The sequence below is a fragment of the Populus euphratica genome, unplaced genomic scaffold (genome assembly GCF_000495115.2).
Source record: "Populus euphratica unplaced genomic scaffold, PopEup_1.0 scaffold5.1, whole genome shotgun sequence".
NCBI lineage: Eukaryota > Viridiplantae > Streptophyta > Magnoliopsida > Malpighiales > Salicaceae > Populus > Populus euphratica.
In genome coordinates this window covers 4,223,928-4,246,891 of record NW_011499848.1, presented here as the reverse complement: position 1 = coordinate 4,246,891, position 22,964 = coordinate 4,223,928, and the positions used below count along the sequence as shown (strand labels likewise).

The 22,964-nt window shown below is 32.5% G+C and overlaps 3 protein-coding genes and 1 pseudogene across 5 annotated transcripts; 2 read left to right on the top strand and 2 right to left on the bottom strand.

Annotated features, from left to right (window-relative positions):
• Positions 1-2,493: 2,493 nt before the first annotated feature.
• On the top strand, positions 2,494-4,830 carry LOC105117076 (peptidyl-prolyl cis-trans isomerase NIMA-interacting 4-like; annotated as a pseudogene).
• Positions 4,831-5,738: 908 nt separating this feature from the next.
• On the bottom strand, positions 5,739-7,489 carry LOC105117084 (uncharacterized). The gene is made up of 4 exons (XM_011014633.1): positions 7,265-7,489; positions 7,049-7,171; positions 6,399-6,501; positions 5,739-6,272 (listed from the first exon to the last, which is right to left on the bottom strand). The coding sequence occupies exons 1-4, from the start codon at positions 7,357-7,359 to the stop codon at positions 6,024-6,026; spliced, it is 570 nt and encodes a 189-aa protein (XP_011012935.1). The 5' UTR covers positions 7,360-7,489; the 3' UTR covers positions 5,739-6,023.
• A 1,494-nt stretch (positions 7,490-8,983) lies between these two features.
• On the top strand, positions 8,984-12,626 carry LOC105117047 (uncharacterized). Of its 3 annotated transcripts, XM_011014595.1 has the most exons (5): positions 8,984-9,617; positions 9,796-10,417; positions 10,713-10,793; positions 10,880-10,984; positions 12,427-12,626. In XM_011014595.1, exons 2-5 carry the CDS (start codon positions 10,279-10,281, stop codon positions 12,543-12,545), a joined length of 444 nt encoding a protein of 147 aa, XP_011012897.1. In that variant the 5' UTR covers positions 8,984-9,617; positions 9,796-10,278; the 3' UTR covers positions 12,546-12,626. The 3 variants fall into 3 exon arrangements, with proteins under 3 accessions (XP_011012897.1, XP_011012889.1, XP_011012904.1); XM_011014587.1 differs by having other exon boundaries at positions 8,984-10,417; XM_011014602.1 differs by lacking the exon at positions 12,427-12,626 and adding an exon at positions 11,250-11,401 and having other exon boundaries at positions 8,984-10,417; positions 10,880-11,028.
• Positions 12,460-16,238, bottom strand: LOC105117068 (phosphate transporter PHO1 homolog 3-like). The gene is made up of 12 exons (XM_011014613.1): positions 15,596-16,238; positions 15,064-15,476; positions 14,879-14,950; positions 14,639-14,768; positions 14,381-14,501; positions 13,988-14,246; positions 13,775-13,879; positions 13,639-13,683; positions 13,404-13,553; positions 12,986-13,264; positions 12,740-12,876; positions 12,460-12,660 (listed from the first exon to the last, which is right to left on the bottom strand). The coding sequence occupies exons 1-12, from the start codon at positions 16,185-16,187 to the stop codon at positions 12,561-12,563; spliced, it is 2,403 nt and encodes an 800-aa protein (XP_011012915.1). The 5' UTR covers positions 16,188-16,238; the 3' UTR covers positions 12,460-12,560.
• Positions 16,239-22,964: the final 6,726 nt, after the last annotated feature.

The window sequence follows — 22,964 nt, the reverse complement described above, 5'->3', positions numbered from 1 at the left end:
TTTGATATAAAAAACCAAAGAGTTAATAACTGGTACTAGGTGATGTCTATAAGTTAAATAACTGATAATTATTATATGTAAAAAAAAAATTTTAAAAGACATGAAAACTGTCTGATAATAAAATTAATAACTTTATAAAAATATAAAATGTAATAATATTTCAAACAAATATACTTTTAAAATAACTATACAGTCATAAATAAGGAAATTGTAAATTTTTATTCTAAATGTTTCATGGTGTATTTATAATCAATGAATCTTGTTTTTTTTTTTTAATAGAAAGATTTGAAGTATAATTTTATCTTTATAATATTTTGAGTTATATTTTATTCAAAATAATACATGTTAAATTAATATCAAATATTAAGAAATATATAAAAAAAATCTCTAACAAGTATTGAGCTGGAACCTATTAAAAATAAAAAATAGATTTAGACGCATTATTGAGATTCAAGCACCTTAGTCTCAAGATATGCTTTCTAACTCGAGTACATTAGATTAATGCATGAAAGCCAGAGCCAACAGGGATGCTAGACATGTCATGCCTATAGTGGATGTGACAACACACCTAATACTGCGTATACTTTGCATGAACTTAAATTTTTTGCCTGATTTCATGTTCTTTAAGGAGTTGGGTTATTTTTATTGGCCTTATTGTACTTTAAGTTTAGGATACTAAGCTTTGGTGAGGAGATGTTTTTATTGAGCCTATTGTAGATGAATCTTTTCGGTCTATTTTAAAGATTTTTTATATTTATTTTATTTAGATAGGTAAGAAATATAGCAAAAATCTCTTCCTCGTATTGAAGTTCCCCGAATAGATTCCAGCAAGAAAACGAGCTCCAAAAGATTCATTTTCTAAATTGAACCTATTTTATCTCAACCAAGTTCATCTGTCAAGTCTAATAAAAAACAATGTCATGTTCTATGAGAAAACGAATTAGGTTCACGAGAAATTATTTATTGCGATATCACTTAAGAAACTAATTAGTATGAATATCCATAACACATGTGATATACTCGAATATCAACCTTTTGATGTTGCAGTGGGAGATTGTTTTTAATGATGTAAATTTACAAAATCTCAGTTAAAAAATAAAGGATTCAATAAAACTATTATTCTGAAATACATCAAGTTTTACGAGCTCGAACTTTGTTAAATAAAGAAGCCATATACATAATTGGAGAATTAGCTCCTTAATAATTTACGAATCATAATTAATTCAGATTTTTATTTTATTTTAAATAATTAAAGTATAATACAATTAATCAGATTTAAATATATTATTGACGCGTAAATGCCAATGAATGTATAACTCAATAGTTGAATAAGTGTGTCGCACTTATTAATTCAAGCGAATACCTGAAAAATAAAAAAAACTAGCTTAAGGGATTATGGAAAAGAAAGTAAACTATTTTAAAATGGATAGATAAAAGGCAAGTCTCATATTTATCTCTAATAACTTCCAAGCTGAAAGGCTAACTTAGGAGAAGAGAGAGAGAAAAAAAAGAAGCAATAATGGTTATAGAATTTATTGTCTCTGGATTAATATGCAAGTTACTGAACCATTAGGAGAAAATAGTATGTTTAGAAATATGGTTGTAGTTATTTTTTAAAATATTTTTTTATTTAAAAAAAATATTATTAATATTATTTTAAAAATTAGTACATTAAAATAATTTTTTTAAAATAAAAATATATTAATTTTACAAATTTTTTTTTTTAAATACTTGTAAAATATAGAAGAGATACCGGCCTCTTTCTCAGCTTCCTTTTTCTTTGAAAGTGAGGCCTAGACATAAATTTTCTATATTTTTTTTATCATCTTCACCTGTTAGAGTTAAAATAAATTTTAAAAACATTAAAATTATTTTTTAAAATAAAAAATATTTTAAAAAAACCACATACATATTTTTACTTTCATTTTGATCCTCGCCTTACATTAGAAATTGACAGTGAAAGCTGCATCAGAGAATGATGTTTTAGCGGCACCATATACGTTATTACCAGAGGGAACAACAAAGATTAGCGTTACACCGTGAATATTCTCATGGGGCCCTTTTACTACATAGACGAAGTTAGGGTTTTTTTTTTTATAATTATTATTATAATGGTCATGGGCCGAATGATTAGCAGCGCATAAATTACGGACAAACTTTCTGTTATCTGTGATTGTTTTGGGTATTTAAAAATGTGATGGTAATTGTTTTATTTTTTATTTATAAATATATTAAAATAATTTTTTATATTTAAAAAAATTAATTTAAAAAAACTAATTAATTTCATATTTTTAAAATAATTTTTTTATTGTTAAAAAAAATTAATTTAAAATAAATAAATAAATAAAACTTTTTAAATATTTTTGAAAATACTTTTAAAATGCATAAGAATAACGTGCCCGTAGTACTGAACTGACCACCTCCCCCATTACGAGGTTAGAACTCAGGCCAGGCGTAGAATTCGTGGAGTAATCAGTTCGGTTCATGTTCTTTAATAGAGTATTGATAAACTATAATTAAAAGTTTGAAAGACTTAGCTTCTATTTTCCAATTTTACGATTTGCAATTTCAGATTTACGATTGCTATATGTTGTGTTTTGATCAGCGAATTTTGATGCTGGCTGTTGATAATTTGCTCTTGGTTTTTTTTTTTTTTTGTGTGTGTTTACGGGGATGTCAATTTGCACATCTCTTAGATATTGTGGTTTTAGTTTTCTGCTATTTAACCTTTTCTTTTCCGGCGCTGTCCTTTAATTTGTTGATTTTTGGTAATGAGTTTTCTCTCATGATTGGGTATTGGTTTAGGGATTGTAAGCTGAATGGGAAAGGACTCAAAGCCAAAAGACGCTGGAGCGAAGGGAAAGCAAGCAGGGGGTGGAAGTGATGAAAATGCTTCTAAGGGGAAAGGAAAATCTGGAAAGGCTTCATATGGGCTCGGCACTTGCACTTATGTCAAAGGTTTTGGTTTCATATTCCACTAATTTCTTTCTATTTTCTTTTCATTGTGAATGATCTTTTACAATCTTGTTGAAAGTTGTATTTTTTTTCTTTTAATGTTATTGCTTGAAGAATGTTACCTAGAAACTTTGTTGTAGAAGAGAAATTTTGGATTCCCTGGATTAGAAATTTGTGCTCAGGATGGCGTGCTTATACCCTAGGCATCAAACTGTCGCTTCATGTTTTATCTTGTCAACGTGTCCTTGGCTTTGCCCGAAGGAACACATAAGACTTTGGCATTCAAATACCATATGTTACGGAGATTCTTTTTTTTTTTTTTAATAAAATATAATAAAATAGCTTCTGAGACTCTTAAATTGCCGTTAATTTTTATTTCATTAAGACATATATTATGTGAGAAACAAGGCCAGGTCAATGAGGCATACCAGAAGCTGCAGGATGGTTGGCTAAGCAATGGTGACAAGGTTCCTCCAGCTGAGTTTGCGAAGGTAAACTTACCTCCTATTGCCTTTTCTCTCAAAACTTTGGTTTCTGAATCTTTATTGAATTTAGACAGAAATTAGAGCAATTTTTTCCCTTGTTGAGGACATTTTAACACTTTCTTTTCTTGCTATAATGAGGAGACTGTCTACATCTGGACCAATTTTCTTATGATATGATAAATTGCAAACCGCAAACTGGATAGATTTGGTTCGAACTTTGGTTATTCAAAATATTCTAAAGAAGTTATGGGTGTTACTTTGGTAGTTTGGTGATATTGCCTGTATGCTCTGTTGTTTCCATGTGATTGAACTTTGTGTTAAACTTTATCCCTTTTGATTTCTCAGCCGGCTTCAGAGTACTCGGAGTACCGATCTGGGAAGAAAGGCGGAGACCTTGGATGGTTCCCTTGAGGAAAGATGGATGGTCCCCTTGAGGAAAGATGGTTGGTCCCTTTCAAGATGTGGCATTTAGCACTGAAATTGGAGCTACAAGTGAACCATTCAAGTCAGCGTATGTATCACCATTTTCTAACTATCCAATTATCTCTACTGCTAGAATCATTTTGACCACAGCTTGCTATGCGGCAGAGTCTCCATGCCTTTATATGCAAACTATCTTTCACCATTAAGCATGACAGAATTTTGAGAATAAATTGCGATGCCCAAAATATTCATGCATGACAGAATTTTGAGAATAAACTGCAATGCCCAAAATATTCATGCATGTCCTTCCATGTTGATCACTTCCATTTTTTTTGATTTAATTAGAGGGGATTCACATTCAAAGCTAGTTGAGAACATGAGTAAATATGGAAAGACATGTGGATAAAAGGTTGTTGCATCGAACACACATAAATCATTTTACTCAAAACAAATAATTCCATCTAAACAAACAGTATGTTAGGAGAGTAAAACATTCACATTATTGTTCAATTGTCCACGAAAGATTGAGGAAATAAAAGTTTCTGTGTCATATTCGATTGACCAGAATGATACTCCCTCGCTGTAATCCTGATTCTATCCCAATATTTCCCTCTGCCGTCAGCCGCATATGTTATTTTTATGACCGTCGTTTTATTTTATAATTTATACCTGTGATGTAACATTGTAATTTCGCTTTCTTGATGCTATGTTTTCGTAGATTTTATCTTCGCCATATTCTCCTGGTTTAAGATTCATCACTGCGTTTCAGTTACTCTATGATTATACGCAAATTTGCTAGCTTCTCTATGATGACTAGTTCTACATTGGTGCAGACATGGGTATCACATAATTTTGTGTGAAGGGAGAAAAAATTGATGGAGCTGCCTTTCTGATGGAGGATTCCTGAACCCCTTGTTAGAGAAATATCAAATATGTGTTTAGACACCTTTTGTTTCCGCGGACATAATGGCTCGTTTGTTTTTTCAGTGTCGAAATGAATTTATGAAGATGAAGAAGATAGGTTATTCTTTGTCCGCTCACCAGCCTTGAGCCCTGGCGAAGGCAAGCAGTGGACAGGTATAACCTGAAAGTATCATTTAGGATAATGTCTTGTGATGTAATAAGACATCAACCTCTTTGCCTGTGTATCTTGAGCCCATAATTATTATTATTGTTATTATTGGCTGGACAGGGGCGGGGGCAGCTGCGCAGTTATACGGCAGAAGAGCTTTGCCATGTCCCATGTAATTTTCGCCAGGATAAGAGGAGACACTATCAAATGTACTTCACATAAGTAACATTGCTCATGTTTGCAATGAGAGATGTCTAGCTGAGCCCCATACCTCCCTGAATAGCGGTCAGCGGTATATCATTGTGTGTCAAACAAAGAGAGCATGATGCTCTTTTGGCAAATGGTGTCTCTCTGTGCCTAGGTTGAAAGCTAGTTAAAGTACAGGAAAATCTCTCCCCCTTGCCTTGGGAATCCTGATAGCTGATATTGCTATTCTTTTTCTTGGAAAAATCAATGGGCAAACCAACGTTTTTTAAATCAACCCAGAGGAACACTGCCATCTAAATTGCCTACCCCATATCTTCAATTTGCTCTTTGCCTGAAAAGCTTGTGGCTCTCCATTTCCATGACATTGCAATTCTAGAGCAGCCCATCTTGCTCACGATAAAAAATTTTGCAACCTCACTCACCATAATAAGGACTGCAAGAGTATTTAAATGGTTTCTGCAGGGGTGACGAAGACACATATTTGGCGGAGGCTAAAAGAGCAAGGAAATCGGCCCCCGCGTGGCCCTTTTCACTCTTATGCTAAAAGGACATTCCTTATCTGGAATCCGTTGGTCTCAATTCTCAACACGCAGGGACACGATACAAAGTAATAAATTTTATTTCGCTCTTAAAGAGATTTCATAGCAAAAACTTAATGATAAAGCATGATGGTATGCAAAGTAGAATCTTACACTGATCTCCAATTCAAATAATCCCCGTCTGGGCTCGGGACTTAATACCGAACAAAATCTGACGGCATGTAAATATACCAAAAAAATCTCAAATGCTAGATCTGCTATAAAATGAAGTTAAACATACGAATCTCCAGTGGAGCAGTTGTTACATCTTGTGCAATGGAAAAGATGCATGCCACTCTAAAATTACCAGTCAATTCTGAATCTGTCTCTTTCTCGTTCCTTAGCGGCCTCATCCGCTTTCATTTTCTCCGCTATTGCAATTATCTTGGGATTGGTATAACGCTCCCGAAGATACACATCCTCCTCTGCTTGTATCTCCTTAATTACACTGGGATATGGGTTGGGAGGAGGTGTTGTCCCTTGAAGTCTAGCAATTTGTTTCAATCGAGCATAAGCCTTCTTTTTTGCCTTTGTCTCCATTCGATATTCCATCTAGAGCCCCCCGGGAAAAAGAAAAAGAAACAGACAGTTAAAACAACATAAGGATAAGAGGACAAAAGGAAAGAGATCATATCATGTTCATAGGTAAAGCAAAATCCATGAATCCAGAAACCATACATCAGCTACAGCCATGGCTTCTTCTTCACCAACTCCCTGCTCCTTCAGCTCAAGTACCCGCCAACCAAAAATACGAGCAGGAGGGGGATCAAAAGATGAAATCCTATACAAAGAAAAAACACAATTGAAGCAAACTCTTTTACATTTATCCATTCCTCTGCTCTTTATATATGATCAACCTTTATCCATTTTTGCCTTGTATTTTTTTGCTTTGTCGACCTTAACAAGAACCAAAATCTCAAATTGAAATGCAAAAGCATAAGTATCAATAGCCATACATAACACTATATAAATGAACTTTACCAACGGAGTTTTTTCCTTTCAAAAACAATCTCAACAACCAAAATAGAAAGCACGGGTTCAAGGAGAAACATAAGAAAAGCTATTTATTCTTGGATGCCTCATTTCTTAATCAGGGCACAAGTAACCAGACCAACTTGAAAATTTCAAAAAAGAAACAAAAAAAAACTATCAGAACGTAAATAAAATTAAGCTAAAGCTAATGAATTCTTAAATCATAAAATCAGTATTCTCCAGGACCTAAAAATTGAACTCACAATTGGCACGCAAATCAATAGGGGAGAACGGAATCCCAAAGTCAGATGCAAAAACTTATGCATGCAGTAAATGAATAAAAGAAAGAAGAATACAGGATGGCATCTTCGTGTTTGGAATCAGGATGTTTGGAGAAGAATTTCTTTATATAAGGATCCTCTGGAAGACTGATCTTCTCAACTTTTCCACTTGATCTAGGAAATGCCGCTGGTGGTGCACTGGATTATTACACAATTAATAAGCATTACAGAAAGAAATTGATCATGATTTTCTTTTGTTATAATTAAAGAAAAAAATAGGGAGAGACTGACTGTTCCATGGCTTTGAGCCAGGCAGGTTCGGATTTGGCTAAGCCTTTGACGAGCTTTCTGGTTTTTGTTAGCAAATCTCCTTTCATGAACGACATGGCTGCTCTCTCTCTGTCTCTGTGTTTCTCTTCACTGACTTTTCACTTCTCTAGGTGGTGGTGTTGCTAACGATGGAGAAATAACGAAGGGGAACCTCGTCGGTTAGGAATTGAGAGTTAGGGCTGTGACTTTGGTTTGGGCTTCGAAGATAATTTGGGCTTTGAGTGATTCTTTTTTTAAAAAACAAATAAAAATATGGGCGTCTCCTGAATTCTTTTCTTTTTTTTTTTAAAAAAATAAAAATATGGGCGTCTCCTGAATTCCTGCCGTGAATATAAAAAACTGATAAAAACTATATAGGCGCGTTTTGTAGTGTGGTGAGTCAATTTTTTTTTTTTTAACTTGAAAAAATAATGTTCAAACACTGATAACGAATTTTAAAGCAAAAAAATAAAATAATAATCTTATAAGTTGAGTTATATATCCTACTAGTCCAATAAAATAGTTTTGATTTGATTATATTATAAAAACACAACAATATACATAATCTAATAAGAAAAATAATAATGATGAGAGGTAAAAAAATAATATTTTTTAAACAATTATAAAACTAAATTAAAAAATAACAAAAAAACCAATTGAAAATGAAACATAACAAAAAAAAACTTTAATTTAATTTGAGTTGGTGTGATAAACTCATAACCTAGTTCATGAGGTCATGTAATCCTCGTAAAAATAAAATAAAAAATAAAAACAACTCAATTTTAAAAACAATTAATGTTAAAAGTTGAAATTAAAAAAAAACTCAATTTTTTAAAAAATTAATGTTAAAAGTTGAAATTGAAAAAAAAAATATATAAAAAAAGAATTCATTTCAATTTAGGTTAATATTTTATACTAGTAATCAGGGTCATAAAATTAGAATAACTGCATTAAGAAAAATTATGAAATTTAATTCTTAATATATTTAATGTTACATAATAAAAATAAAAATAAAAATAAAAAATCAAATTAAAAAATATAAGAAAGGATTAAAAAAGTTATTAAAAGAAAATGATTAAAATAAAATATTAATAAAATATTTATTTTTTATGATATTTTTTTTATGTATGCAACTTACATGATATTGTTTTTCTTTTTTTTATTAAATAAATTTTATGTGTGTATTAATTTCTATTAAAAATTAATTTTAATAAAAAATTCATTAAACATGACTCGGTAAATGACTAGAGTCACACTTTTAAATATCTTAATCTATATTTTTTTTTAATTTTTTTAGTTTTATCTTTATTTATTATTATTTTATATTGAGTTATCTCAATTTCATTATTTAGAATACATACTAAACATGAAATTTGAACATATTTTATATTCAAATTATAAATTTTACATGTTAACTTAGCTTTGTTTAGAATAATTTTTTAATTTATTTTTTTTATTCTTATTGTCCTTATTTTTTTATTTTATTATCCAATTAATCAAAATTTAATTTGATTATTAAAATTTCTCTTATTTTTTAAAAATATAATCATCTTTTTTTAAAAATATTAAAATTTTTTGGTTTAGTAATAATAAGAAAGGAGTCAACAAGATTCGGCATGAATTACAATTTTGAATATTGGTTCAAGGAAGAGAAATTTGCCAAGTAGGAAACCCCACTGGCAGCCATTGATTGAAGGGTTAAAAATATCAAAATTTAATGAGTTCTGTGATAGGTAGGGTTTCGGGTTTCCTAATTGATGCTCATATGACTTGAAAGTCTAGGAATTATTTACCCAAGTTAATTAGCTAGCTCTGTGGGCCGACGAACAGGTGACTAGGTTAGCACACGCAGCACAAGAAATGTGTACAAGAAAAATTTCTCGGTTTCATAAAATGCTGACTGCACCCCCGCATCCTCTTCTTTCTCCCTCCAGCCCCAAGAGACGTTTCACCTCCCAAGCGATCCACGAAATGCTCGTGTGGCGCCACTAGCTGGAATCAGACAACATCGCACCGAAACAATACATTGTAATTCCGTCACAGGCGAGAGGCTTCAAATCAAACGTCAAAATCAAGGGTCTGATTGCTCGAAACTAGACGAGTGCATTGGTAGTAGGAGCATCGGATTCTTTATTATCTTTTTTAGCGTAACTAACTGGAGGGAGGGTAGCAGAGTGCATCTTTCATAGGGCACATTATAAGATGACACCACCTCTGCAAGAAGAAGGGGAGAGAGACGGACACAAGTAAGAAATCTTCAATGGCAATGTGGGTTGCCGAGTCTATGAAAATTCTTTTTGGCTTTATCGTCTTGTTTATTCAAAGAAAAACGAAGGTAATTATAATCAATTATACTAAAATTGTCTTCATGAAGTCATTTTGGCTACCTTTGAGTAATTAATATAAGTGTTTGCTTTATTTTTAGCCTTCCTAATTAATGCTAAAAGATAATCCCAGAGTCTATTCTTTTGTTTTGCTGAACTAAACATGCATTATTAATCTCTTGGATACAGATAGCAATAATAAGTATCAAAGGCATATATAGTGAAGGTGAATCTGGAAGAGACGACGGAAAGATGGAGTTCGGAAAGCATTTCAAGCAACAAAAGGTGGACTGGTGCTTACATGGATTATAATGGTCTTAAAAAGAATACGGGCAGAGATCTTGCTACAAGCAAAGCAGGCAACCCTCAACACCTTTGAGATCCATATACCACAAAGCAACTTTGCACAGACCCTTCAGACTTCAGTGGACTAAACCCTTGATCTACCAATCTCTCCAGTAAAGGAGATATTGAGGACCAAGAGATAGATGTTAATGCGTTGCCCCAAGATGGTTGTAGAAAGTTTTACACGACTCATTTCCAGAGGGAGTCTGAAGAAGGAGGCGAACTAGAGGTTAAGTTCTTCAAGAAACTTGATGAACAACTTAACAAGTTTCACACTTTTTACAAGGATCAGATGGACGAGATGAAGCATCTTTGCTGAATAAACAAATGGATGCCTGTATTGCCTTGCGGATTAAGGTGGAGAGCTCTGGTTTTGAAAACTCTTATGCGAAGAAAAGTTGTGATACTGGTGTTGTTACCACAAACCCCTTGAAGAGCTGTAGCCCAAGCAGAGACACACCTTCGGGTATGAGAACATAAAGTGTGATTTGTCAATTGAGTTGCAAAGCATCAATAGGGCCTTTTATATGTTGAATAAGAAGCAAGAAACCATGGAGAGATGAGGAAAATGGACCAAGAGTGATTTCAGCTGTTTTAAGATGGTTAAATAGCAAAAGAAGCTATAATCAAAGGATTTTTTTATTGGCTGAGTTTATGAAGTTTTTGATCCACCTCACCCCGTAAATTCAAATCTGCAAGATATTTTGGTTACAAGTCTGTGAAGGACTATAGTTCAGTATTGTATGCAATATTATTTTCAGGATTGGAGGATATGGATGTTGGATGCGGAGTTGAGATGAATAACGATTTTCAGCCAGAGAAATCTACTTACGAACAGAGTGGTGATGCATCTCTCTGATCTTATCGCAGTTACAATGGGTTCCTCCGGTTAAGAAGTTCAGACTTAAAATTTTGTTCCAATATGCAGGAAGGGAGCATATGGAATCGACCATTGAGATGGATAGAAGAAATGATTATGACCAAGAAGAGTCTACTCATTGTCCGGGAGTAAATGAAATTAATGCCACAAATTATGGTAATCCTCACCAAGAGAGGGACATCCACATTGACTACAAAGAAGATCCTCTGAAAATCCTTGAACGCGAGAAGATTAATAATTCTCTTAAATCCTCCACTACCAACCATAAAAGGTGTCTTTAAGGATTCTAAAGAATAGGAGCTGAGCTTCAAGACAGAGGATCTGAAGAACGTTGAAGAGCAGCTGCGCTAATCGAATTCTATCAGAAACTTCTTCCTCTAGAACACTACAGTGGCAGTTTTCCAATGATCTGCACAAATTCTACCCATGAAAGATGTTATTGCACCTGATCTCATAGATTTGCTGTGTGTTTATTGTTTTGCAAACGGTCAAACCCGTTATATGAATCTCGCATCATTTTCAAATATACGAAAAGGTCTAGAAATTTACTCAAAGAACTTAACGTTCTCTTACATTTCCAAATACTTATATAGCATGCATCGACAACAAATATTTATCATTTAATTTAATATTAAAAAATAAAAAAATATAAAAAATATAAAAAATATTTTTTAAAAAAAACACACTAATAAACTCACAATTTGAGTTATAACAATGAAAACTTCAGAGAAACAAAAATAAAGAAAATAATTATTCTTAATTTTAAATAAATTCAATATTAAAGAATAAAATTAAAAAAATTAATTAAAAAAACAAAAAAAATACTCATATCAATTTAGACAAATTTTGCAAACTTTACATGGGTTATAAAAAAACGTTATTTTATAAAACAATAAATAAAAATAATAACAAAATACAATTTTCAATAAACTAAAAATTAAATTGAAAAAAATAAAACTGTTGATTAAAAAATAGAACTACATATGAATGAAAGTAAAGTTTAACAGCACAATTTAGTTTTTTAAAGTTCTAGGCATGAAAAACAAGATAACGAGAAGGAAAGATAGGAAAAGAAAAAGAAAAAGAATGGGTTGCTCCGTAACCGAATATTCACCTGCAACACCAAGGAAATGTTTTTTTAAAAAAATCAAAACAAGATGATTTTAAATAAAAATGATAAATATAACTGTGATAATTCAATAACTTAGAATCTTGAATTAGTTTAGTACTTGGCCTAGCGGTGAAAAGGGCTTATCTCCTTTCACTGCATCTGGATTCGAGCCCTGACGTGCACGTCTGCCATTCTTGTGGTGCCTTACATACCTATTGGGTTTGCAGGGTATTTAGTGGGCTGTGGGGATTAATCATGGTGCGTGCAAGCTGGCTCAAACACTTCACATAAATAAAAAAAAAAAGGACTGAAATATCATTTGGAGAAACATGGACATGGTGTGCAAGCTAGCTCAAACACTTCACGTAAATAAAAAAAAAAAAAGACTGAAATATCATTTGGAGAAACATGGACGGCGTTGCTTTATAGTTTTGGACTTGCTTTGAAGTCAAATAGAAAGGTATATAATAGTGCGATACAAAAATTTACAATCTAGATTCCTCTGTTGCCACTAGTTTTTTGTTTTGTCTAAAAATCTTGCCTTTTCCATTGTCAAAACATGTGCAATGGCTCTCATTTCTTTATTGCCTCCAGCTTTGTTAAATGTTGTGGCAAAGCTTAGTCATCGTGGTCATCATCTTCCACGTTGTTGAAAGGTAAAGGCACAGACTTGAATGCTCGATATTTTCCAACGTTGTTCACATGTTCATTTTCCAACCTGACAGTTCAACCAAAAAATTGAAGAGATTCTTGGTAACTAAGGATCTTCAACTTCTCACAACTAAAATTTTTGTTACCTAAAGAAATTCCACATGCCACGGCGAATGATCTCGAGGCTGGCCACAAGGGTAACCATTGTTTCTTTGTGCAAGGAAGTAACCCTGAAGTTCAATACTGTTTGCAGCCAAGCAAATCTCAGCAATATATTCAAGACCTGTAAATCAAATGAATGTTCCTTTTAGGAGTGATTTAGTTTTATGGGAAGTTAAGATTTATCAACTGTGGGTATTTTTTTTTTTCTGGTTCCTCCTTTTGCTACTAACCATGGCTCCAAAATATACTGATCTGTGAGGGACAAGGAGCTTGTCTCTCAGCCATCTATTCTTAGAATGGCGCTGAAGAAGCCCCCAGTCAAAAACAAGATCCCAATATGTGCCAAAGATTGCTGCAATGGATGAGAAAACCCATGCTATTGCTCTCCAACCATTCCCTTTGTTAATGCTGTAAGCTGTCCTCAAACAAACAGCTACTATTGCCAAAAAATACTTCAATCCGTTGTATCCTTGCATCGGATCTTTCTCTTCAAACAAGCGCCGAAGGCACTGAAACAAAGAGGAAAACTTTTTGATGTGATTTCAATTGGTGGTGATCGCTTCTACATTTCAAAAAGAAATCATGTTTGAAAGTTTTAAAAGCTCGGCAGGTTAGACACACAGACAGCTAGGCTAGCTACTTGCAAACCTGAAGAAGGCGAGACCAGTATGGAATCACAGCAACAATGAATGAGAAAGTTATGAAAACAGGACTTTCTTTGCAATTGTTCCGTCTTTGTTTATAGTCCCCCCAAGTGTAATAGCAAATGTAGAACTCCAGGCTTCTGAGGGATTGCACCTACATCAATACAGTGATGTTTTTTTTTCACTTCTGAAATACAAGTTTTTGAACTGTTGAGATACAGCCTAGGCTGATAACTAACCTGGCTAGTTAGTTGGTCTGCCAAGAAGAAATCCGGGAGTGTTACCTGCAGAGGAAAAAAAATTACAAGAAAATTAGTAAGCGAAAAATTTAAGTTCCATATCCACATGTTGTGATTTCCTGCCACCAATTTCCACCTTGTAGAGAGGAGCAGCAATACAGTGAAAGATACACGTGAGGAGGAAGAAGCGAGATGAGCGATAAAAAAGGTTGAAGGGCCAGAGCAACATGATGAGGAGGAACTACAGGGAAAGCAAAATATCAGTTGATGCACGAAAAATTGGAGGTCGAGGGAAAAACAAGAGAGAACTTTTTTTTTTTTTTTAAATAAGTATTTGTAAGAATCTTACTATCAACACATTCAGAGGGAGAAGTTCTGTAAGCGCTTCGTAATCTTTCGTTTTAGGGTCCATCTCCATGTCGAGGTTTAAGTGCACACTGCATAAAGCTAGTACTGCAATACCAAAACCGAGAAGAAGAACTTGTCTGTAGCCCAGTTCGGTTTCTCGTTTGAAACCAAAAATGAAGGAGTAATTCACTCGGTACCGCCGCCAGAAGTATATATTAGCAGCATAGATGAGCACGTGTAGAACAATTAAGCCAAACAAACTACAATAGGTTGTCAAACAAATGTATTATAGCCACGTGAAAGGTTGGGGATAAGGTTCTTCAGGTTGAAAGAAATGAGCGAAGAGAAGTAGAAAGTAATTGTAGACCCTATGCTAAAAGAAAAGTAGTGTTACCTGTAAAGAGGAAACATTGTTTGCATGTATGTGATCCTTCCTGGGTTGTTCATGAGTTTGCGGGCTTTTACGATTAAAACAAGGGCAATTAGCAGGGCTACTGTGCAGCCAGAAAAGAAACCTGCAAATTTTCTCAGAATAATTATCGACTAATCAATAGCAACCCTGAAAGATCTAAAATCTAAAGAAAACAGCTTTTTTTACACCAAGATGCTTGAATCACGTTGCAACATAAATATTAACTAGTATCTTACGTACCCATGTAAAATGTTATTCTATGTCTCTCTTTGTTGGCTTTTGGCCTTAAGACGCGCATGCCTTTACTCCGATTTGAGTTCGAGAAATGCTTAACGAATGTTGCCTCAACCCTTTCCATAAGCTTGGTAACCTATGATGGAATATACATTTTAAGTTAAATAAAAATGTATAGGAGTAAAAACATATATATTGAATGTATTAGTGTCTTGTTGAGCATTATGAAACAGAAACTATGCTCACTTCATCAGAGCTTCCAAGGAAGGAGTTATCCACCATTTTCATGTAAACTTGTAATGCATCCCTTGTGGTAATCTGACAGAATTATGCAAAGCGAATTGGGGAAAAAACATATCAAACTCTCCTGAAGATTAGAATACAAGTAGAGAATAAGAGGAATCTGAATTCCCGAGGGATGATTTACATACCTTATCATACTTCTTCATAATTTTTGAAAACGCCAATGTATTCAAGAAGCTGTAACTCTTAAGAAGGCGAAGCTTTTGGTAAAATTCAAAAAAAGCACCCTTGAGTTGTTCTTCAACTTTTCTAAGATTTTCCCTTGTAAATTTAAGTTCTGTTTGTTGGGGAACTTTAAGAAAGCTTTTGATGGTCGAGCAAGGTGTCGCCACTGTGTTGTTAATCTTCGCACGATTTAGTATTTCTAATGGAGCTGGCCTAAAGGTTCTGACCATGCTCTTCGGCTTCTCTTCTTCTTCTTCTTCTTCCTTTTGGTCAATATTATCGCTTTCCTTCTCCACTTTATCATGGACTGATTCATCTGACAGCTCATGCAAGCTTTGCCCTTCCTCAATCGCATCCATTAAATGAAGTCCTCTTCCTGCACATTGAGGAGGATTTTAACGAAGTTAGCAAAGCATTTAAGAAAGATGACTGGACTTTTAAAAATACTTTTGGAGGCAATGGTAATATATGTAGGCATGTACTCGAGGAACTTACTGCGTTCTCTAGCTCCAGATGGAGAAGAAGCTGCCAATGCAGCAGTAGAAGCTGCAACGTCTGAAGCAAGACGAGTCATATCTGCCACTCTATCAGACCACCCAGCGGGATTCTCCACTTTTATCCTGAAAGCAATCAAAGCATCCATTTGCTTATTCAACATCTGAGCCTCTTTCAATACCTCCTCCACTTTAGACCTGTAAAACTTGTCCACTTTATTGAACTCGTCATCAAGCCTTCTGAAAAACACAAGCTCGTATTCTCCTCCTTGGACAGTAGGCATAAGAAATGTAGTCTGATAGCTTTGAGAGCCAGCGAGGTTTACAGAATTCACCAAAATAGGTTGTAGTTCAAGATCAGGAGAAGAAGGGCTCATAGGGGTGTAGTTAGCACTATTCCTTCGTGTCAGGCCACTAAAAGCTCTATATAGTGTGAGCTTTCTTTTTAGGCCTCCTGAGTTGGTTGCAGGTGGGTTGGTTCGTATTCGGAAACTTTGTATCTCTTTCAAAAGGTTCTTGAGAAAATCGTAGTCCATGTATGCTTCTTGCCATTCAGGCACCGCTTGCGCTGTGAACACTTTCCCAAACTTCATTTTTCAGGTTTTAGATATGTTTGGCAGTAGCAGTAGCAGTTTATACGAAAGAATGTTCAATCAGTGGATAATTTAATATTGCATCTTGATGACGAGAGGCAAGCCAGCCCTTTGGTTCTTTAAGAAGATGTCGTAAATTTATCAACTTTTTTCCAACCACTTTCAACTACCGTCCAATCACCATTTAACCATCATTCCATCATTTCCTATCACCATTTAAAATCAATTTATTAACATAATGATGATTATTTTTTAGATAATTTTTCATATCAAAATATATATTAATGATATTTTTTTATTTTTTAAAAATTATTTTTAATATCAACACATTAAAACAATCTAAAATATACAAATTATATTAGATTTTAACAAAAATAAAAAATAAAAAATTTTTAATTTTTTTAGAAACGCAGGTTGAACTGCGTTCCTAAACAGCCCATTAACCATCATCAATCACTCTCTTCTTTTTTCAACCACATTTCTCAACCAAGTTGCCAAGATTCTCCTATAAATAAAGACAATGAGAGAGCAAGAGTGTAAATATAGTATAAGCGTGATGAAAACAAAAGAGGTGAAAGTGTGGTGAGGACAAGTAAAATTTTAAGAGTGTGAAGAGCAGATTTAAAAAAAACACGAGTGTATAAATAAAACACTGGGTTTTATAGAATTATACTAGGTTGAGTCGAGTGTTTTATATTATTCCTTCAATAATATACAATCTGTTGTCTCCATGGACGTACTTGATTTTGAGAAATCATATAAATTTACTTGTTTGTATTTTATTTGTGTTTGTTTTCAGTTTAGTATGCACAACAGAAAAAAAAATTCTATATGATAAATATTAATTTGAAGAGTTTACATGGAAAAGAAAATAAGAAAATGAATTAATAATAATCTCCATGGTGTAATCTTTCACACCAAATCTGATGCTTTTTATCTTCTAAATCAAATTTTATTGTTTTTTAACTTGAGATATTTTTTCATTGAAAAAACCTTTATTTATTGTGGTTTAATCGTATTTTTCCAAAAAGATTAATTTAAAATTAATTTTTATATATTTTATTGTTTTGATTTGTTTATATTAAAAATAAGTTTTAAAAAATTAAAAAAATATTATTTTAATATATTTTCAAATAAAAACTATTTTAAAAAACTACTCCTACTGGACTTCCAACACCCCTAAACTAAATATCTCATTCCTCGTAAAAATAAAATAAAATAAGGCAATTATAAAAATCAATTTATGTGAAGTAATTTACCTTCATGTGAGAATAATCTTTTAAAGTTTACCCGTTCTTGAATTGTGATATTTCCGACTAAATTATCGTCACTAATTTAGTTCTTTTAAACTATAAAAGAAAAATATATTAACAGATAGGACTGAAATGACATTTCAATATACATTCACAGTGGCCTAATCACAACTAAACCATCATCTTCAACCTTGTTTGAAAAGGGGTAATGAAGGGATAAAAACTAAGACGCTAAGAAATTCTCAAAATTAACGGCTGATCCAAACAAATCTAGGTTTTCTGTTGATATATATGTCCTCCAACGCTTCCTCAAGCACAGAAAAACCCATATCTTTCTTTTGCAAATTCAGAGAACCATCGGATCAAATCAATAATATGCTGAGATTTATTAATTTTAACTACCCATAGATAAAAGTTGGCAGAATCCACTAATACACAGCAATGAGCAAGCCATACTTACGATCATGTTATATATCTTAACTTCTGACATGAAAAGCTAAGAACAGTTTAATTCTATAGAATCATAACATTAACTTACAATAACATAATTAATTACAAAAGAATAATGACAGCATCAACTTGATGGAATGGTACTCGATGAGTTCTTTACAGAGGACTCCTTCATGAGGTTAAAGGTCTAAATTTATATAGTTACATCTTTACGTAATTACCATGGAAAAGAAAAACGTTGACTTCAATATTATAAAATATGATGGGATACTCCTAAATAAATAAACAAATAATGATATTAAGGACACCAAATATCTACTGTTAAAGAATATTGCGACATAGCCTACGCCTTCCACTGCAAGTAGAAAACACGAATATGTAAATATCTGATATATATGTATTAGATTACCATCTTAATTAGAACACATAATCAAGCACAGAAGGTCATCTAATACGTATCAGATAGAAACCTTTGTATCAATAAAGGAAAATTATATTATCTAATTGATTGGAAAAGGAGGAGTTGGTAGGAGATAGTCTCTGGCGTTTCCTGGTTAGCTAGCTGGGTACAACAACAAGGAAAAGTCACCAAAAGACGTTTCCTCGGCGAGACTAAAAAAAAGGGGGGTGGGGGGAAAGAAGATGTTTCCTTGCTAACTTTGCAAAAGGAAGTTTGAATGCTAACTTTGGTGTTTAAGATTATGCGTTGGGATGGGCACAATTAAAAATTGCCTATGGACGGACATGTGAACGAACAAGTAGTAGTTCCTTGAATGCTGCTCTTTCTCCGGTCAAGTATGGCGCTGCCTAGGGATAGTGGAGGAGCACATCAGACATTATTGTCAAACCTGATTATTTAGAATACTCCCATGCTGGCGTGATATATATTGCTATATATGTTTTGTGATGTGGATATATTTTTTATTTATTAAAATGCTAAGTGGATCCTGCTATCAGGACTTCTCTTGTAAGTTATAAGAAAGGACTTTTTCTGTAATCGATGAGATAAGCAATCCCGAAATCTTACGCTTTCATCTCTAACTCTCAGTCAAGCAATGTACAGTGATAGTAAATAGGACTCGGTGAGCAATTATTGGCCTAGATATTTCGGCAATTATGAGAATGTGATCGATAAATTTATCGAAAGTGAATTTAAAAGAGACATTGGCTGACCAAGTCTCTCGCTCGCTCATTCTTTAACCTTGTGAGAGGAGAGGAAGCAGCACATGATATCACTAGATTAAATTACTAAACCATGATATGATATGTATTATATATATTAAAGAATTAGCTTGATGATCAAGAAAATATGTTTTATTTCTTAAATTAAAAGTTAGGAATTAAGTGAATTTATCAAACTGCTTAAAAATATATCCACTAATAAAGACAGAGAATAAAAAAAAATACAATAGAATCGAGAAATTTTATTACTATTCACGTCCTATTAGTTACTTTTTAAATCTATTTTGTAGAAAAAAATAGATACAATTAATTAGTAAAGAGAAAATCCATGGTGTAAATATTCTTGTTACTTTTAGCTGGTCATATATTTCTTTTTTTTTTCTTTATGTCTTCTTGTTTTTCAAGGGGAACCAAAAGAATAACTAACAGTACATTCCTTCCTTCCCCTGTAACATTGGATGATTTCTTTAGGGCGTTTGGGATTCTCAGATCACGGTCGTCTTCAAGTATCCGTGGTCAAAACCTTGTTTTGACCCCCTAGGCTCTCTCTCTTCTTTCTTCAAGTCAATCTTCCACGTCAAGTTCAAGCGTACAGAGTACATAATACTTATGGGTAGTAATGTTGAGTGCTAGTTACGATTTTGCTCTAAATAACAAAGAGATCAACAAATGGAAAGTAATTGGATTTCTGGTATGTGATTCTTGAGGTTGAAGCCTGTTTTATAGAACTCTGGAAATAGTTAAACATGCATCAGGAATTAGCTAAACAAGTCTCCTCATAAACACCAGGGACCCACAACTCCGAGGTTTCACTAGGAAAAAGAACTTCTAATCATATGATTGAAATCTGACCCACAACTTCGACATTGTTTCGGGCAAAATGCTCTTCCACCAGCGTTGCTTCCATATCTGAGGCTGGGAACGCTTGGGGGTACCGATGCTTTCCTGTTGGAATCTATTTACTTGGGGGTACCGATGCTTTCCTGTTGGAATCTATTTACTTGGGGGTACCGATGCTTTCCTGTTGGAATCTATTTACAGAAACACTATATGGGGCCATCTTGAAGTGCCAGTAAGCCGTTCTAAGGAGGAGCTCATACGCAGGGTGGTCAGAGATTGATGCAGCGGGAATTGAAGAAAGACAGCAAAGCAAAGAAAGAACATGAGAATCTTATGAACAAAAAAAATTGTCGGTGAACCCAAATTTACAGTTTTATTTTTTATAGAATAATAATAATAATAATAATATAGCCTTTTTTCTTAAAAGGTATACAAAACACTAAAAAAAAATAAGAATAAAAGATAAAAAAATAACAAAAAAAATCATAAAAATTATAAAAACTAGAATTTCAAGATGAGATTTTTAAAATTTAAAAATTCAATAGTTAAGGAAATTAACATCCAGAAATTCCTGTAAAAATTTAAACATGATTTAAATATCGAATAAAAAATAATAACTCTTTTAACTTATTATTATAAATTGGTATGATCAAACAATCTCTTGAGTTTAGATCTATCTTATTAATCTATAAATATATTTATTAGATCATTCGTATAATTTATCTAGAACATATCATAATTTAGTTATGATAAATTTACAACTAATTATTTAAAATTATTTGTTATTATAAGTCTAACTACATCATTAATGCTTTCAAATATGCTCCTTCTTTTTTTTGGATATCAAACCATTATTAAAGAGGTAACTGATTATATAAGCACATTAAATGTTTGTAATTTTGTGAATCATGTTATGTGACTGGCTTTAGCATGGAAAAGCAGTATATTTACAGTCCCGTCTTATATGGGCATTTAACAAGGTTACCAAGTTATGTTTGAATAAATCATTCAGCAGTTATCTATGTCACTAAAGGCAATGGAGCTTGTAATGGCTGAGAACTAATGTTTGCTAACACCTGTATATGTTTGTTTCATTATGCTTGAGAATATTGTTGTGGAGCAACTTGAGCTTTATTCATAGTTTTTCCTTGGTTACCATCATGATCCAAATTTGAGCACATAATTGGTATATAGGTTAAGGTATTTCTGGATCGACTCATCTATTCTTAACCTCACTTGAACATAATTCTATCATAACAAAAAAAATAAAAAAAAATCAATGATATAAAAATCAACCATCCATTTCTATTATTAGACTGCATACACGTGTCATTTAAAAAGAATAATTCATAAACAATTGTAATTGTGTAGCTCAATCCAAAAAGAATAACCTAGAAACTATTGAACTTAGAGTATAGACAGTAACTCCTTTCTAACAAGTTGTACTGGATCAACTAATATACACTAGGGGTGTTCAAAAAAATCGAATAATAAATGATAAAATGGTGAGTTTTCCATATTTTAGTGAATAAATAATGCCAAACATATAAATAATAGGCCAAGTTATAAAGTTATAATGTGATTAATTCATTATATTTACACATAATAAAAATATAATTAAACAAATCAAAATCAATAACACGTATAAAGTTATGTATCTTTTCAAATCTTGAATTTTTTTTTCAATAATTACAAGTTTAAGTTTTTTTAAGGTTATCGAAGGTTTGTATAATAATTAACTTTAAAATTTATAAAATTAATTAAAATATATATAAACTGATTTAAATATTTATATTAATAATAATAATAATAATAAAAAGAAGTTATGTTACTTTTCTAGAGGGCTACAAGTCCTATAATCAGTTATAAAAATAAGAGGGAAAAGAAACGTGTTCGCGTCATACATCTAAGCAAAATAACCCCTTCCAGGGAGAGCATTAGAATATACTGTGTGATGGCCTTTTACATATACTAGTGTCAACCCAGCCATACAAGGCAATCAGATTCTGCCATGCGCATAAAAATAACATTGTTATGTTAATGTAGATATTCTGACTTGGATAACTCTACCATTCATATCATATTAATATTCCAATTTCCAAAATCACACAATTCAAAAATAAATAATCAAACTACTCATATTTAATTCAAATATAATACTATTTATATTTATATTTATTATTATTATTAGTCTTATTCTCATAGGCATATTCGTTATTATTTACTCATAATATATATATTACAACGATCAAAAACTGAGCTAAGCATAAAATCCACCTATTACATAGGAACAGACGATGAAACCTCTATGAGCCTAAAATACATTAGTATGTCAATCTAATTAATAAAGGCAGTCAATCTAATATATATATATAAAAGATGATTGTATGAAAAGCTAATGAATAATAATTGATAATAAATCATCAATTATTCTGATATACATGATGGGATCCAACTGAAATATGTCTTTTATAATTAGGGACTAATTTGTAATTTTCCTGAAATATAGGGGTCAAATCATAACTTTATATTATCCAATGACTAAACTAAAAATATAATAACGCGATGGCCAAATTGGACTTCATCACCTTTTAACCTATCAAGACTGCATCATCTTTTAACCTATCAATCACTTCTCTCTGGAATTTCAAAATATGTTTCATGGGTCAAATTTTAATTTTTTCAAAATTCAGAGACTAAACGGTAATTTCATCAAATCAATAACTAAATTGAAATTGAACCATCTAAAACCTCAAATCAAACTTGTCCAGATTTCCAGCAAATGTTATTATAAACTTCTTAACACCTCTTACACATCAATCTCAAAATCATTATTTGTAACAAAATCAATTAATTTCACCATTACCCATAACAATCATGGATTAAGTTCAAACTTTAGAAACCCCAATAAAAATCAAAATCAAAATTAACAACAACAATCATGTATATCAAAGTACAATCCTTACCTTAAAAACCCATTGTCTCCAACTTTCATCTCCTTCCTTTCTCTTTTTCCTCTCTTCTTCTCTTTCGATTCAGCTCTCAATCTTTC

Excerpts from the sequence above, each read along its gene's own strand:
- LOC105117084 (XM_011014633.1), bottom strand. The coding sequence starts at position 7,359 with ATGTCGTTCATGAAAGGAGATTTGCTAACAAAAACCAGAAAGCTCGTC. Across the intron at positions 7,172-7,264 it reads TGGCTCAAAGCCATGGAACA|TGCACCACCAGCGGCATTTC; the intron begins GTCAGTCTCTCC and ends GTAATAATCCAG. Across the intron at positions 6,502-7,048 it reads AAACACGAAGATGCCATCCT|GATTTCATCTTTTGATCCCC; the intron begins GTATTCTTCTTT and ends TTCTTTGTATAG.
- LOC105117047 (XM_011014595.1), top strand. The coding sequence starts at position 10,279 with ATGGATGCCTGTATTGCCTTGCGGATTAAGGTGGAGAGCTCTGGTTTT. Across the intron at positions 10,794-10,879 it reads ATCTACTTACGAACAGAGTG|GAAGGGAGCATATGGAATCG; the intron begins GTGATGCATCTC and ends TCCAATATGCAG. Across the intron at positions 10,985-12,426 it reads TGAAATTAATGCCACAAATT|TTTACAATCTAGATTCCTCT; the intron begins ATGGTAATCCTC and ends GCGATACAAAAA.
- LOC105117068 (XM_011014613.1), bottom strand. The coding sequence starts at position 16,187 with ATGAAGTTTGGGAAAGTGTTCACAGCGCAAGCGGTGCCTGAATGGCAA. Across the intron at positions 14,247-14,380 it reads ACAATGTTTCCTCTTTACAG|TTTGTTTGGCTTAATTGTTC; the intron begins GTAACACTACTT and ends AACCTATTGTAG. Across the intron at positions 12,661-12,739 it reads GGCATGTGGAATTTCTTTAG|GTTGGAAAATGAACATGTGA; the intron begins GTAACAAAAATT and ends TTGAACTGTCAG.